This window comes from Simochromis diagramma, unplaced genomic scaffold (genome assembly GCF_900408965.1).
Source record: "Simochromis diagramma unplaced genomic scaffold, fSimDia1.1 OVJJ01000026.1, whole genome shotgun sequence".
NCBI classification, from domain to species: Eukaryota; Metazoa; Chordata; class Actinopteri; order Cichliformes; family Cichlidae; genus Simochromis; species Simochromis diagramma.
In genome coordinates this window covers 10845342-10861940 of record NW_024386985.1, presented here as the reverse complement: position 1 = coordinate 10861940, position 16599 = coordinate 10845342, and the positions used below count along the sequence as shown (strand labels likewise).

Below are 16599 nucleotides of genomic sequence, written 5' to 3'. Positions count from 1 at the left end.
TAAGTGGACTGGCTCTTATATAGCACTTTTCTACTCTACCTGAGCACTTAAAACGCTCAGAGATGCATCTGAAATTTCAGTTGATACGTCTACTGTTCATTGAAGCCCCAAGCAGCCATTCTCATGGAAGGGACGACAAAGAGAAGAGGATAAGGCATACAAAAATCACACAAGACCTGGACAGAAAATAAGTGGCAACAAGTCTGGCAGAGTGACGAATGACATTTTTGGTCAATGTCTCATATGTAAAACTTGATGGATTTCCGAGCAGACATATTTTAATCCACCGCGCAATACTCTCTGGAATGTGTCTATCTGGCAATAGCTATGCAAAAATAATCATCTTGAAAGAGAACAGAACAAATAGCATCAAAGGTCCAAAGAATAGCTTTCAATGTCCTTCAAGAAGCCTGGAGAACTATTCATGAAGACTGCTTAAAGAAACAGATTTTCAAGGTCATTAGAACTGTACAAATTGTGTGTGTGTGTGTGTGTGTGTGTGTGTGTGTGTGTGTGTGTGCGCGCGCGCAAAAGCTCAAGACTTTTGCACATGAGTATAAGGCTGCTAAGTGTGAAGAACAGATCACATAGCTACTCTTCTGATCCAGCTGTATGGTGATCTAACGGCAGGATGACACTGATCAGTTGTGTTTAGCATCATAATTAGCTTGCTGATGTAATCTTCTCTGACTGTAGAAATCCTGTGTGCTGTATTTAGAGTTAATAAACATTTATGAGCAATAATAATACTTACTTATCAACTAGTCTAATTTTCCCCTACAGTTCTCCATACAGAGGTTCAAAAATACCAAGTCATTTCATTGCCAGTTGAAGCTTGTTCACTCATTTTTTCACACCAGATTAAGTACACCAAAGCTCTGGAGTTGAGCTTGTTTTTGGTATCATTTTGCTGGGTGAAGGTCCAAAAAGAGATAAGCAAAATGTGAAGGAGGCCATCATTAGGTTGAAAAGGTAAAATAAATTTCTGTCTATTCTAGAGCAAAAATGTGCAAGTTTACAAACAATGATCATAAACAAGTGATTAATGAAAGCACTGCTCACCAGCACCAAAAAGCCTTAGAAAACACAGAAAACAACTAAAATGTAGAACTGCAGAATTTTTTCCTTTTGTTAAGAAAACCCCCCAGTCAAGAACACTCTCGAGGAGGCAGGCGTATCATTGTTAAAATCTTCAATCAAGAGATGCTTTCATGAATGGAAACACCGAGGGTTTACGAGAAAGTGTAAACAACTCTACATTTTGCCAGCACAGCTCTGGAAAAAAAAAAAAAAAAAAAAAAAAAAACATAAAACATTTTAAAAACAATCTTTGGATAGATGAAACCAAGTTTAACTTGTACCAGAAAAATTGGAAGATAAAAGTATGGAGAAGGAAAAGAACAGCTCATGATACAAAACTATCACATCATCTGTCGAACATGGTGGAGGCATGTAATGGTATGGGCATGCGTGACCCCTAGTGTTAATTGATGATGTGACTGCTGAGAGCAATAGCAGGATAAATTTGGAAGTGTGCAAAGCTATACTCTCTGCCCAGAGTCAGCTAATTGTTCCAAAACTAGTTAAATAACACGTCCCAGGACAAACAAATAATGAAGCAAACATACTGGAAAAGCAGAGTTTCTCAAATCAAAGAAATTTGATACTCCTCAATGGCCAAATCTGTCACCTGATTTCATGCAACACATGCTTTTTAGTAACTGAAGACATAATTTAAGGCAGATAGACTCACAAACAAGCAGCAACTAAACATTTTACTATTTAATATGTTGGCAGCAACAACAACATCAAAACACAAGAATGAATTCAAGTCAGAGGATTTCCCCTAACTGTAAAAACCGCTGCTTTTTGGGACTCACGCTTGACACCCACCTTGCCAGTTTCCCCTCTCTGTATGTGCGTCCCCAAGGGTGTCTGTGTTTCTGCAGTGGCCAGACATCTGGGAGCCAAAGTGTTAATGACCCCTCCATGATTTCCCCCTCTGCACATGCTGGCTCGCTCTCCCGACAGTAGTAACACTTCCCATAGAAACATGTATTATTGCCTGGGGACACAGGGAAAAAAATTGAACCGATAAAAACAAATCAGCTTGGCATCAGTGACACAAGAGATGCAAACAAAGAGGTAAAAACTAGCACAATGGTGGAAGGAGGGTGGGTGGGGGACAAAATGCTTAGGTTAATTGGGTTAGTTCTTATGAAGTGTGAGCACGCACACACACAGATTAATCAAACAACCTTATCCTGTGCTTTCAGATACAAAGACCTCAGTGACATTTGACAAAGCAGTTTTGCTTAGGGCCAAACCATCAAAACATCCCTGAAACTGCAGCGCCAGCACCTTCAGGCACTAAAATAAACCATGAACAAGTGAAACAGGGTTTCGCTGCTAAGATCTCATACAGATCATGACCCTGAAGTTCCAAATACAACGATGAGACCAAACACTTTGTTTTTACTGGAAAAAGATGCGCTGAAGTGCAGTCTCACCTTGAATTCAGCGGTTATAACAGAAGTATTGCTTTAGATTTTTTAAAATTAACTGGACAGACAAACATTATTTTTATATAAAGATTGTTTTTATTATTTGGAGAAAAAATCCATTGCAGTCAGTGTCTATCTTAAGTCTAAAACCCATGGACATCAACAAATGCTGTTTCTCATGCCTTGAGATGCTCAGTGAAGTTTTTATTGCAGCTTCCTTCAGATGCTGCTGGTTGTTGGTCTCTCTGGATTCATCTTCATCAACTGAAAAGCATGCACTATTGGGGTGGTATCAAGTGACTAATCTGACCATTGCACATGATCCTGTTTCTTTGTCATAAACTGTTGGGTTGCTCTGTTTAGTTTTGTAGCATTTATCTGGATCTGAGCAGAGAGTATAAACCTGTATACTTCAAATGTCATCTTACTGCTTCTATCACAATCCTCATGAATAAAGATTTGTTGTCTGGATCCATACATGCAAACATGCGTGCGCTTTCTGTAACATTGCTATGTTTGACGATACTTTCAATTATTTGAAGATTTACCTGAAGGCAGAGAGATCCACAAACAAGCAGATAGATCTTTTCAGATGTTTTCTGGCCAAGTTTAATCTGATCTGTCCTTCTTTTTATTGAGTATCAAAGGAGATTTTTCTTAACCAAGGAAATCATGTCCTTATCCGCTTCAATTGTCTTCTGTGGTTTTCGAGCCTTTCAGTAGTTGCTAGCTGGCTAGTACATTCATTCTTTTTAAGAACATAGGAATGGCCAAATCAGCAATCAGTTAACATTTTTTGATATCTTCATGATAGCAGAAATTTCGTTGGGCTGCAGACAATCCCAGAAAGAAAGATACCAAATGCCAATTCAACAACAACTACTAGAATCAACTCCAGACCTTTTATCAGTCACATTTGTAGTAAATCTCACATGGCCATGAAACGTTTTTTCAGTCAACGGTCCAATTACTTTTAAGCCTCTGAAAATGGGGACCTGAGCAGTTAATGCAGTACTTTGTTAACTGCTTGAATTAAAGTAAAAAAAAAAAAAAAAATCACATCTTGTTATCTCTTTCTGATCCTGGTCCTGCCGGAGGTTTCTTCCTGTTAAAAAGGAGGGTTTTTTCCCCTACTGTCGAACCTCTGTTTTCTTTGTATTATTGGTGGGTCTTTACCTTACAAAATACAGGCAACAGTTGTTGTGACTTGGCACTATATAAATAAAAATGAAAATTGAATATATCATGAATGTAAACATAGGAAGCCTGCAAGCCAGAAAAGGCTTACTACCTCAACCCACTGGATGGCTCTGCATAATGAAAAAAACTAACAGAAGAAACATCATGTTGCCACCAAGGAGGTGTACTGATGTCTTTCTTTGTGATGACAGTATACTGAATGAATGTAGAAAGAAAATTACAGGCATGTTCTGTAAAATCTCTTAACCTGTTCTTACCCATTTTATAAACAGACAATTCAATAAATGTATATGATTTCATAATATAGCTGTGCTTTTTTCAGTACCAAAAAAATAAACAAAATGTGTTGTTCTTTTTCTAACTTCGCTCGGTGTTTCACTATGGGAATCGCCTCGGCGTGACCAACTACGGAAGCTCCAATGACACCACGTCTGTCTATGACAGACCTGTCGAGCCGTGCTCAGGGCTCCGCCCCCTCATTCTAACACGGCCGACCAGCTCCTCCTAACTCATTCTCGCTTTCTTCCCATGAGAAACTACTTTGAGCTCCCTCAGCGCATCCAGGCTAACTTGATTAGCTGCTTAACAGTTCTCAGGCGTCCCGTGTAGGAGTACGTCGCCGAACGCAGTTTTTCCGGTTCCAGTTTGGATCGTGCTGAGTAAGTCCTTCGAAAGAAGTGTACTTAGAGTTGCACTGTGGAACAGCAACCGCGTCAGGCGAGCTGTCCCAGCGGTTCCTGGTTTCAGTTAGCGAGGTAGCCGACGTTGTGTGACTCGGGCTAACGCCTTACGGCGAGCTGTTCGTTCAGTGTCCGGCTAGCATTAACTTGTTAGCAGGCCACGAACCACATTAGCGTCTCACTAGCATTAGCTTGTTGGTCGACCTAGGGTTCGGTTAGCATTAAGTTGCTAACGATCAAAACGTGGGCGAGCCGGGTGGCGAGGACGTGGAGGGCAATGCCGACTCCGACCTCCTCGACCTGGAGGACATGGATGAGGAACAGGAGGATGACTCTACCTTTCCTCCCCAGCAGTCCAGGCCACCGAGGGGGGCTGAAGTCGCACCCCCGGTGGACAGCAATTTGTACGAGGTCTGCAAATGGGCTGCTGCCAAGCTAGGCATCCCATGGCCAGCCGCCCAGGATGCCGAAGGGGCAGAACGCGACCTGTATGACGACAAAAGGTTCCCACCAGCCTTGCCACCACCGAAGCAGCTTCTGCCAGCAGTCCCGGCCTGCATGAAAGAAATGACTCGCTATTGGTCAAGCCCTTTTAAAAACAAGCTTCCGACCAAGGGCTGCTCTAAGCTTGAGATCCAGGGGATGGGTGAACTGGGGCTGACCGAACCCCCAGCAGCGGAGCCTTCAGTGGCGTATCACCTTCACCCTAACCGCAAGGCAATCTCAGCTTCTTCTAGCATTTCTTTGCCCAACAAGATAGATCGCCTCACGGCATCTATTTATCAAAGGATGTACAAATATGCTGCCAGTCAGTATGCTCGCTTAATGCAGTCACACTGCTATCAGCATATCAGGCAGAAATTCTGGAGGACATGGGCCGTCAGCTTGACTCGGGTTCCCCGAACCCAGCCCTCTGGGATGAAATCTGCGTGGTTAATGATCTCATTCGCAGTCCAAGGGTGTGGCCGCGTTATGGGCCTTGCAGTCTCAGGTGAGAGAGCCTTGTGGCTAAACCTGTCAGGCCTAGGTGATGCTCAGAAGGCTGAGGTCATGGATGCAGCTTATGACCCAACCAAGGGTCTCTTTGGCCCAGCCCTGGAGAGAATGAGAGAAACAAGCACTCGCAGAAAGCAGAAGGGAGAAGCATTCAACCTCTGCTTACCCAGAAAACCTAACTCTCAGCCCCAGCAGGTGCCAAGAGCTGGCTTTGCAGCAACAGCTGTGAGAGGGAAACAGAGTGGGGTCAGAATGCAGAGAGGAGCAGGAGGCCAGCAGGGTGCCCACCAGGCCATGGTAGAGAACCAAAGACCTTGGGGCAAGCATTCCTTTGCAGCAGCTGCTGCAAAGAACAAGCCGTCACACCCCGGAGAGGGGAAAAAGAAGCGGTCAGCCTAGCACATCTGCAACATTCTGTGTCACCCCTCTCTTCTCCCCCAAAGAGAAGGAAGGTGTTAGAATGGGTAACCAAATCACTCCAAGGTTCAGGGTCTCCGGAAGTTTCCAGTTCACCAGGAGCACCCCCTCAGTCTCCTCCTCCAGTTCAGGAAGGACAGACTTGTGGACAAATGGCGCAGCGTCACCAAGCACTCCTAAGCACTCTGTCTGTGTCACCAAGCACTGCCCAGAGTCACCAGACACTTCACTGTGGTTTGGGGGTAACAAAAGAAATAAAACGTGCATTTCTGCAGCCAGGCAGTTTGCCAAGGGCAGAATGTTCCCCCAGTTTCAAAATAAAAACAAAAGGAAATCACTGCCATTTGTCTTTGTTCCCAGCGGGGGGAGCTCACGCTCTTCCAGAGGGGGAGAGCCCCAACTCCTTCCGGGAAACAGGGGTGACGTCACGCTTCCGCATCTTCAGAGGCCCGCTCGCGGCGCGGCTGGAGCGGTGGCACGCATGCGCGGTTCATCCCTCGGTCTTGTCAACCGTTTCCCATGGTTACAGACTACAGTTTGCGGTAAAACGATCGAGATTCAGCGGAGTGTTAACTTCAGTGGCCAGTGGCGATTCAGCAAACGTCCTGGAGGACAAAATATCCTCCCTGTTACACAAACAGGCGATCAGAGCGGTTCCAAGTGAAGAAGCTCAGCAGGGCTTTTACTTACACTATTTCCTCATCCCGAAAAAGGACGGAACGTCGCTCCGTCCTATTCTGGATCTGCGTGTGTTAAACAAGCATTTGAGAAAGTACACATTCAGAATGCTCACACACAAGACGCTTAGTCGCTCAACTCACACAGGCGATTGGTTTGTTACAATCGACCTATCAGACGCATATTTTCACATTGCCATTTATCCTCCACACAGGAAATATCTTAGGTTCACTTATCAGAGCGTAGCGTACGAGTTTTAAACTATCCCATTCGGGCTATCCTTAGCCCCAAGGGTGTTCAGCAAATGTGTGGAGGCAGCACTGTCTCCGTTAAGGAACAGCGGCATCAGAATATTCTCTTACACAGACAATTATCTAATATGCTCACGATCGCGCGAGCAGGCGATCAAAGACTCCGAGGTGGTAGTGAATCACCTCACGGAGCTTGGGTTCACAATCAACCTGGAAAAGAGCCACTTGGAACCCGCACAGTTTACAGAGTATCTGGGGCTCAGAATAGACTCCATCTCTTATCGTATCGCACTTTCAGAGCGGAGGATCGCATCCTTCACTCACTGTCTTTCCCGTTTTCAGCTGGGGAAAGTCGTGCAGTTCCGACTCTGTCTCCGCCTCCTCGGCCTCATGGCCTCAGTGATATCGGTGGTACATTTGGGGCTTCTTATGATGAGAGATTTTCAGCGGTGGGTCGCTTCTCTGCAGCTGCGCCCTCGAGAACATCTCAGTCGTGGTGTAAAAATAACGCAGCCGTGTATCGCGGCTCTCCGGCCTTGGAGGAGCCTGACAGCTCTCGCTGCGGGGGTACCGCTCGGGGCAGTATCATCCAGGGTGACGCTGACCACAGATGCATCCCTGTCAGGTTGGGGTGCAACTATGACGGGCAGAGCAGTGAATGGTGTTTGGTCACAGAGACTCGCTCTGAATCACATAAATGTGCTGGAGCTCCGCGCGGTGCTCCTAGCCTTACGGCATTTTCTGCCGTATCTCCGGGGACAACATATTTTAGTGAAAACAGACAACTCCACTGTAGTTGCTTATATCAACCGCCAGGGCGGCACCCATTCCCGGCAGCTACACAGGTTAGCCAGGGAAATAATTGTGTGGAGCAGCACTCGGCTGCCAGGAATTCTGAACAGGGGGGCAGACCTCCTGTCCAGAGGAAATCCACTGTTTGGAGAATGGAGGCTTCACGCACAGGTGGTGGAGCAGATTTGGCAGAGATACGGCCGGGCTGCCGTAGATCTCTTCGCCTCGCGAGAAAACACACAGTGCCCTCTGTTTTTCTCCCTGTCAGACGCAGATGCGCCACTGGGCGTGGATGCGCTGGCCCATCCATGGTCAAAAACTCTGCTGTATGCTTTCCCTCCCCTCAGCCTGATCTCCCCAACACTGATCAGAGTGAGGGATCAGGGGCTGGAGATATACCATCCACATCCAGACCAGGTTGCTCTCTGGGCCTGGCCTGTGAAAGGTGGAATTTGAAGGCAGCAGGCATGCCTCTGAAGGTTATTGAAACCATTCAGAATGCCAGAGCCTCCTCCACTCGTTCCATTTACAGCAGTAAATGGCGTGTTTTTGAAGAGTGGTGCCATGAAAAGCAGATTATCCCTTTTCAGTGTTCAGTGGTGGAGCTGTTGTGATTTCTTCAAGACTTGCTGGACAAAAGGAGAGCTTTTTCCACCATAAAGGTCTATTTAGCAGCTATTTCAGCCTGCCACGTGGGGTTTGGTGATAAACCTGCCGGTCAGTACCCCCTTGTATGTCGCTTCATGAGAGGGGCGCGTCGAACGCTTCCAGTTTCTAGACCACTGGTGCCTTTATGGGATCTGTCAGTCGTTTTAGACGCCCTCTCCCACCACCCCTTTGAGCCTATTGGGGCAGTGGGGTTGAAGTTTCTCTCTCTTAAAACCACTCTGCTGTTGGCTCTAACCACAGCCAAGCGAGTTAGTGAATTACAGGCTCTGTCTATTCACCCCTCTTGTCTACAGCTGGCCCCGGGACTCACTAAAGCACGCCTGAGGCCTAACCCAGCCTTTGTCCCTAAAGTGTTGGAAACGTCATACAGGTGCTCTACAGTAGAGCTCCTAGCTTTTCACCCCCCTCCATTCTCTTCAGAGAGGGAGCAGAGGCTGAACACTTTGTGCCCTGTGCGGGCCTTGGGGACTTATGTTGACAGAACAGCTGGATTCAGGAAGTCGGATCAGCTGTTTGTTTCCTGGGCCTCCCCTCACAAGGGCAGGCCCGTATCATGCCAGAGGCTAGTTCATTGGATTGTAGAGGCCATAGCTCTGGCTTATACAGGGAGTGCAGAATTATTAGGCAACGTCCTTTCCTTTGGCAAAATGGGTCAAAAGAAGGACTTGACAGGCTCAGAAAAGTCAAAAATAGTGAGATATCTTGCAGAGGGATGCAACCAGTCTCAAAATTGCAAAGCTTCTGAAGCGTGATCATCGAACAATCGAGCGTTTCATTCAAAATAGTCAACAGGGTCGCAAGAAGCGTGTGGAAAAACCAAGGTGCAAAATAACTGCCCATGAACTGAGAAAAGTCAAGCGTGCAGCTGCCAAGATGCCACTTGCCACCAGTTTGGCCATATTTCAGAGCTGCAACATCACTGGAGTGCCCAAAAGCACAAGGTGTGCAATACTCAGAGACATGGCCAAGGTAAGAAAGGCTGAAAGACGACCACCACTGAACAAGACACACAAGCTGAAACGTCAAGACTGGGCCAAGAAATATCTCAAGACTGATTTTTCTAAGGGTTTATGGACTGATGAAATGAGAGTGAGTCTTGATGGGCCAGATGGATGGGCCCGTGGCTGGATTGGTAAAGGGCAGAGAGCTCCAGTCCGACTCAGACGCCAGCAAAGTGGAGGTGGAGTACTGGTTTGGGCTGGTATCATCAAAGATGAGCTTGTGGGGCCGTTTCGGGTTGAGGATGGAGTCAAGCTCAACTCCCAGTCCTACTGCCAGTTTCTGGAAGACACCTTCTTCAAGCAGTTGTACAGGAAGAAGTCTGCATCCTTCAAGAAAAACATGATTTTCATGCAGGACAATGCTCCATCACACGCGTCCAAGTACTCCACAGCGTGGCTGGCAAGAAAGGGTATAAAAGAAGAAAAACTAATGACATGGCCTCCTTGTTCACCTGATCTGAACCCCATTGAGAACCTGTGGTCCATCATCAAATGTGAGATTTACAAGGAGGGAAAACAGTACACCTCTCTGAACAGTGTCTGGGAGGCTGTGGTTGCTGCTGCACGCAATGTTGATGGTGAACAGATCAAAACACTGACAGAATCCATGGATGGCAGGCTTTTGAGTGTCCTTGCAAAGAAAGGTGGCTATATTGGTCGCTGATTTGTTTTTGTTTTGTTTTTGAATGTCAGAAATGTATATTTGTGAATGTGGAGATGTTATATTGGTTTCACTGGTAAAAATAAGTAATTGAAATGGGTATATATTTGTTTTTTGTTAAGTTGCCTAATAATTATGCACAGTAATAGTCACCTGCACACACAGATATCCCCCTAAAATAGCTAAAACTAAAAACAAACTAAAAACTACTTCCAAAAACATTCAGCTTTGATATTAATGAGTTTTTTGGGTTCATTGAGAACATGGTTGTTGTTCAATAATAAAATTATTCCTCAAAAATACAACTTGCCTAATAATTCTGCACTCCCTGTAGCTGTAAGGGCTTGCAGGCCCCCCTGGGACTCCGAGCTCACTCCACTAGGGGTGTGGCCACATCCTGGGCTTTGTTCAGAGGTGTATCAGTCCAGGATATTTGTGCGGCAGCAAGCTGGGCTACACCGCACACGTTTGTCCGGTTTTATCGGCTGGATGTTTCACAATCATCCATGGCTCAGGCAGTGCTGGATTCTGGTGCCTCAGGTTCGACCTGAGATCCTGGAGTAGTACTGGAGAGTAGCTTCGGGAGCTGGCCATATCTCCCATAGTGAAACACCGAGCGAAGTTAGAAAAAGAACGTTGGGTTACTTAACGTAATCCCTGGTTCTTTGATAACGGAGTGAGGAGTTTCACCAACACTTCCCTCCTTGCTTAGGCACGGAAAGAAATCTGCTTGGAATGAGTTAGGAGGAGCTGGTCGGCCGTGTTAGAATGAGGGGGTGGAGCCCTGCGCATGGCTCGACAGGTCTGTCATAGACAGACGTGGTGTCATTGGAGCTTCCGTAGTTGGTCACACCAAGGCGATTCCCATAGTGAAACACCTCACTCTGTTATCAAAGAACCAGGGATTACGTTAAGTAACCCAACATTTTTCCAGTTACTTTGTAATGATTTTACTAGTCCAGTCCACTTGATCTAGAGCAGTGGTCCCCAACCCCCAGGCCACAGACCAGTACCAGGCCGCAAGAGTTGAGGCTCGGCCGTGGGTACTGGTACTGGTTTTATTTTGTTGCATTAATCCGTGACACCTTAAAGGCCGGTCCGTGAAAATATTATTGGGGCATGTTAAAAATTGTGGGACTCTGCAGAAAATGCTAGACACAGGTTGTCAGTAGTCTACAAACCACTGTTAGGTAGTTCTTAGGAAAAGTGAAAGAAATGAAAGTGAACTGCATAGAACATGCATTCCCACAGCACGCACAGACAGATTCATAAATAGATAACCACTTGAACTTTATTCTGTGGTTTCAAATGCAATGACCTTTCAAATATTCACACCAATGTAATGCATTAGTGGTATACTTTTCTTAATCATTTCAAAACCCTAATTTACACTCAAATGAAATACAGGGAATCCATTTTCATTTTTAAAACCAGAAAAACATACTGATTAATTTCTGCTGGGTATCTAACAGGCAAATCATAAAATAAATTTCTGCAGAAATTCAAAGAGATACCAATAAGACTGCAGAGCACTTTAAAATATTCATTTCAGTCTACCAAAGCTGTAAAGCTGAGTCTGGTATTAGTAAGTTCTGAATATTTAAAATATTATTTAAACTACCATTGAAAGTAGATTAAGGGGGCTTACAAGCAACCTATAAGCTAGTTTCTTATCCTCCTGATCCAAAGCTGATCTTGCGTTACAGCACAGAAAATCTACAGTTTACACAGGTTTACCAAAACTGGACAGAAGATTGCCTGAAGATTAAGATTGCCATGTTGCCTGATCTGATTTGTGCTGCAATTTTGGATGGTGGAGGTGTTAAAAAAGATGAAATTTAAAACAAAACAAAACAAAACATAGACAAACTTACATGCTACCCAAGTATGCTACCATAAGATAACGAGGCATGTCACAAAACTCAAATAATCTTAAACTGGCTGCTTCAACATGATATTGAGTTCACTGTACTTGGCTTCCACAGGCATCAGATCTCAATCCAATAGTGCACCTTTGGGATGTGGCAGAACGAGAGATTTGCACCGGTAAAAGTCAGCAGAAACTGTGTGATACTGAGGAATGTTTTGAACACCTGGTTGAATCTATCTCATAAAGATTTGAGGCAGTCCTAAAGGCAAACAGGGAGTCCAACCTAGTGCTAGCTAATCGCTGGTGAGTTTATATGTGACTCTAGATTCTGATTGAAAGCAATTTACATGTTCTAATGTCACTTTTACATGGCAAGTTACAAAACTCACAAGGAAAAAATCCCTTATTTTTCTTGCTTTAAAATAGATTAAGATAAATTAATAAAGCTGTATTCTTCATGCTGGATGTGTGAATCAGTGTCAAAGAGAATTACACTTATCTGCAAGGTCACATTAAGCTTTTCTTTTTCTACTATTGTAAAACTAAATGGAACAAATTAAAACTCCCAAAAGCAAAAACTTATAAATGCATATAATTTAAAAAAAAAATCTAAATTTATTTATAAATGCCCACCTGTGTAGCAGTAATGCCATGACTGTTTCATCAACTTGATACAAAGTTCACACTATTCATACGGTATTTCATTCCACAAGCACAACATAAAAACTGAGTTAATATGTTCAAAGGTCCAATTTTATCTCCATTTATGTCAAGGTCTGAGCTAACAGCTACTGTATGACGTGGTTCATTTACTGCTGCTATTTTTTACCTGTACCATCTATGCAGAATCTGCTGCTAAGTGGGTGTGAACATTTTAGTTATAGCACATTTATGTTTAATTCACTGTGAACTGATGGTGTGTGATTAAATAACGTTGTCTCCACTTCTTTCTGCTCAAAGTTGGCTTTGTGAAGAAAAAAAAAAAATCTAACACTTGGTGATGTTTGTGTACTCAGCTCATTTAAGACAGGCTTTTGACAATGAATTCTTAGGACAAATTATCTCAATTACGAGATCAAACTTGTACACGGAAGTGGTTTCAACTCTAATAGATGTTCAGATAATGACTTCTTCTAACATCTATGTTTGCTGATGCAGCTGTAAATGTTTCGCTCACTCACATCAAAGACTAATATTTTCTCACAGCGGCTCTTGGTAATCGAGACATCGTTTTGCAAATTTCTAGCGGGTTTTTCCTACAGAACGAAATTCCATTGAAACATATCAGAAAATGTGTAATGTTTGTACAAATCTGGACAATAAAACCAAAACTTCATGTGTGACTACATGAAGGTGGGGGCAGGCCTCTTTAGCGTCAAACACCTCTTTGAAGTTCTCCTTTATTAAACACCACCAGTAAGAAGTAAATGACACATCTGTGTAGCTGCCGTTACCCCGGGTATGCAGCTTTTATGCTGTACCTTTTAGAGACGACTCATGAGTTCATTGAAAGAAAGAATTGGCTTTACATTACAAAGCCAACTATATGAATGGCCTGAAAAGCTGGTAATGAAATATGGAAAAAAAAAAAAAAAAAACCTAAACAAAAACAAAACACTTTTACACCGTGTTAATGACAAAACCAAACAAGACAAATTTTGATTTTTCAGGCAAGAAAATAAATAAATAAATGAATAAATAACTACTAACAGAAACAAAGTGTCATTTATCACACAAACTACAGATGGTTAGGATTTAGTTATTAATTTAGAATTGATTACCCATAAAAAAAGAAGTTGTATACTGCCAACATACATGACTTCCAAGCTGTTTAAACACTATAAGTGGCTTAAAAAATGCAAAGAAATGTTGGGACATTGGTAATAAAACCGCTGGTTATGACTGGATATACAGAAAAAAAGAATCCCAGAAAGATTTATTCTTTCACAAATAAAGACATTCTGCTAGTGCCTTGTTGGCACTGGGCTGCATGCAGTTTTGCCTTCAAAACTACTTTAATTCTATGTGGAACAGATTCAACAATCCTAAAGGTGCTGTGCTGGATAGAGAACTGATGTAGTGCAGTCATGTTAAAGAAGTAAACTTGTACAGTATAGTATATCTCTATGCCGTAGACATCCCGAGGAATGTAACACATCTGGTTGATGCAGCCCACAACATCTCTGATTGGCGTAGAATGTTATGGCGTACATTAAGAGGGGTCGCTAGCAACGTTGTAGATTTCATGTAGATGTAGATGTTCATGTAGATTTCCAACTGCAGCCTAATTCAGGCATAAGGCACCCAAACGCTGCCAAGAATGTATCTCTACACCATTACACCATCACCGTTCATATAAGTCAGGATGCATCCATGCTTTTCTGTTGTTTATGCCACTTTCTGACCCTACAATCCAAATGTGCCCCTCTTCAGAATACCTTGGTTATGGTATTCTGGTTAGTAACTGCTACCTTCCTTCCTTCAAAGCAGTCTTCTCATTCGCCTCTGACCTCAACAAGACAAATCCAGTGAGAATTGTTAATCACTGGATATTTTCTCTAGAGGTTGCTCTGCAAAATTCCCAGTAGATGAGCAGTTTTTTAAACTTTAAAGGTGCTCTCTCCTCCCCATTCATGCTTATTTTGAACTTACATTTTACATTTACATTTCATTTGCAAGCTTACATGCTTAATTTGAACTTTAGCAGGTGACAATATCTACATGCCCAAATGCAATGAACTGCAGCCATTTATTTATTGTGTGGATGCTTTGAGGCATCCACACTATTGAGTTCCTTCTTGATGTTTCCGTACACTTTTCGCCGTGGATCTACTTCCACAATTTTTGTGCTATTTTCACCGTTCAAATTTTAAACTATTCTGCTATTTCTGCTAATGACGGCTATGTCTTTTGGTATTTTTCACTATTATACTTTTTAAAATATTAAGCTTTTTTCCTTTAATTTGAAATGAATAGGAAACTTCTGCAATTCTGCTAAAATTTGCTTGTTTTTGAAACTTAACTACTTCCTCATATTTTCACCTAGAACAACCATTCAAACTTTAAAATGTTCTCAAATTATTGGGCTATTCAGGTATAAATCAGCTTTTTCAAATCTTTTACCGTTTTACTTTTATGCCTCTTAAAGTTTTGAGTTGCAAAATTGTGATTTTTCACAAAATACATGCGTTGTTATGGTTGCTATGCTCTTGGCTTCCAGTGTGCCACTGAAGATTTTGCAGTCTTCTCTTCATGTCCGAACAACTTCTTGCTACTTGCTCAATTTTCACTCAACTTCCACAAATTATACATCAAAACGTAGGTATTTTTGCTGGCTTTCAGGAAATGTCACTATCATTGTTGTGGAATTTATAGAATTTTGGCAAATCTCCTCAGACCAACACAAAGTCGCAAAACTCTCCATAGAAAGTCAATGGAGAGTTTGTTCAAAATCACCGCTTGATTTCTGTAATGAGAGGCATATTCGAATCGTCATATCTCCTTAACGAAGCAAAGTTAAGACATGAGGCTTGTCCCCGTATATCTTCAGACACTCCTGACGCTCACAATTCAAGAATTTCTTTCTCACCTATTACCGTTCTGAAATGAGTTGGACTTGTTTGAGGGTAGGAAATTCGTCCTTCGCTCAGATTTCTTCAGATTTCAAACTCTGGAAATGAACCACTTTTTTCTCTCGTCATAACTTTTTGTTTGGATTTCCACAGAAACCTGAAAATTTCCATGACTGTTCACCAAAGCCTGCTGTCTCTTACGGTGAAAGAATGATATCGATACTCCAAATAGATTTAGAGTTACAAAGCGTTGTTTGAGGGCAAGTCAAGGCAGTTTTTGCTTCGCTCTACTCAGTTATGGTGCATTACAAGTCAAATATCTTTAATAATTCATATTTTAATGATAAATTGTCAACACTGGAAGATTCCCCCATCTCTTCTGAACAAAACGGTGTAAGAATGACCGCTCTAGCCCCTACAGTTAGGAAATTATGGTCATTTGTTTGAGGGGAGTCCTCACTATGAGAAATAGACTGCAAAAATCCTGTGTCTCTCTGTGCTGCGTGCACCTGTTTTGGCGGGAAAAAGTACACAGCCTCTCTGATTGGTGGATTCAAATTCAGCAGCTCCCAGGCTGACCTAGAAACTTCTCTCTCCCTGTGTGTGTGTGTGTGTGTGTGTGTGTGTGTGTGTGTGTGTGTGTGTGTGTGTGTGTGAGTGAGTGAGTGAGTGAGTGAGAGAGAGAGAGAGAGCCTTTTAATGGGATGATCTCATTGTAAGATTCAAATTCAATATATTTAGACTGGTTGACTGAATTGGATCCTGTGTGTGTGTCTCTCTGTGCATGTGTGTTTCCTTATGTGTACATATTTGTGATTGTGTGGCTGTTATATATTTTTTGCTGATTTTTTTCATTTAACAAGAAATGTAGCTGGGTAATTATGACAACAAAAAGGTCGTGGGTTCGATTCCACCTTGTCAACATGTTTTTTTCCCTACAAATTAATACACTATCACAGACCAGTAATTCATATTTATCATTTATTACAATTCTGCAAACTTTTATGATTTTACCAGCTTTTCTAATATGGACCTCAGATTCTTGTTAACACTCCATGGCACAAATACTCTTCCCTTTAGGCTCTGTGTATGTGTGTGTATCAATATTTCTCCCATTTTAAAGTATTACTCCTCCATAATTGTATTTCTGTTAAATCAAAGTACTTTTACTACATCTTAGTACTTCTGCTCAATCATAGTATTTCTGCTAAAGTATTTCTGACAAATCATGATTTTTGTGCCAAATCATAACATTTGTGTTATGTTAAAGTATTACTACTAAGTGGAGGAATTTCTGTCATGTTACAG

The 16599-nt window shown here is 42.7% G+C and overlaps 1 protein-coding gene across 2 annotated transcripts in view; it reads right to left on the bottom strand.

The window, feature by feature from the left end:
* fam20b (FAM20B glycosaminoglycan xylosylkinase) overlaps positions 1-16599 on the bottom strand; it is a 36128-nt gene that overhangs the window by 6077 nt on the left and 13452 nt on the right. For both annotated transcript variants that reach the window (XM_040040288.1, XM_040040289.1), the window contains exon 6: positions 1894-2065. In XM_040040288.1, the coding sequence (XP_039896222.1) occupies positions 1894-2065 (172 nt within the window). The remainder of the gene's footprint in view (positions 1-1893; positions 2066-16599) is intronic.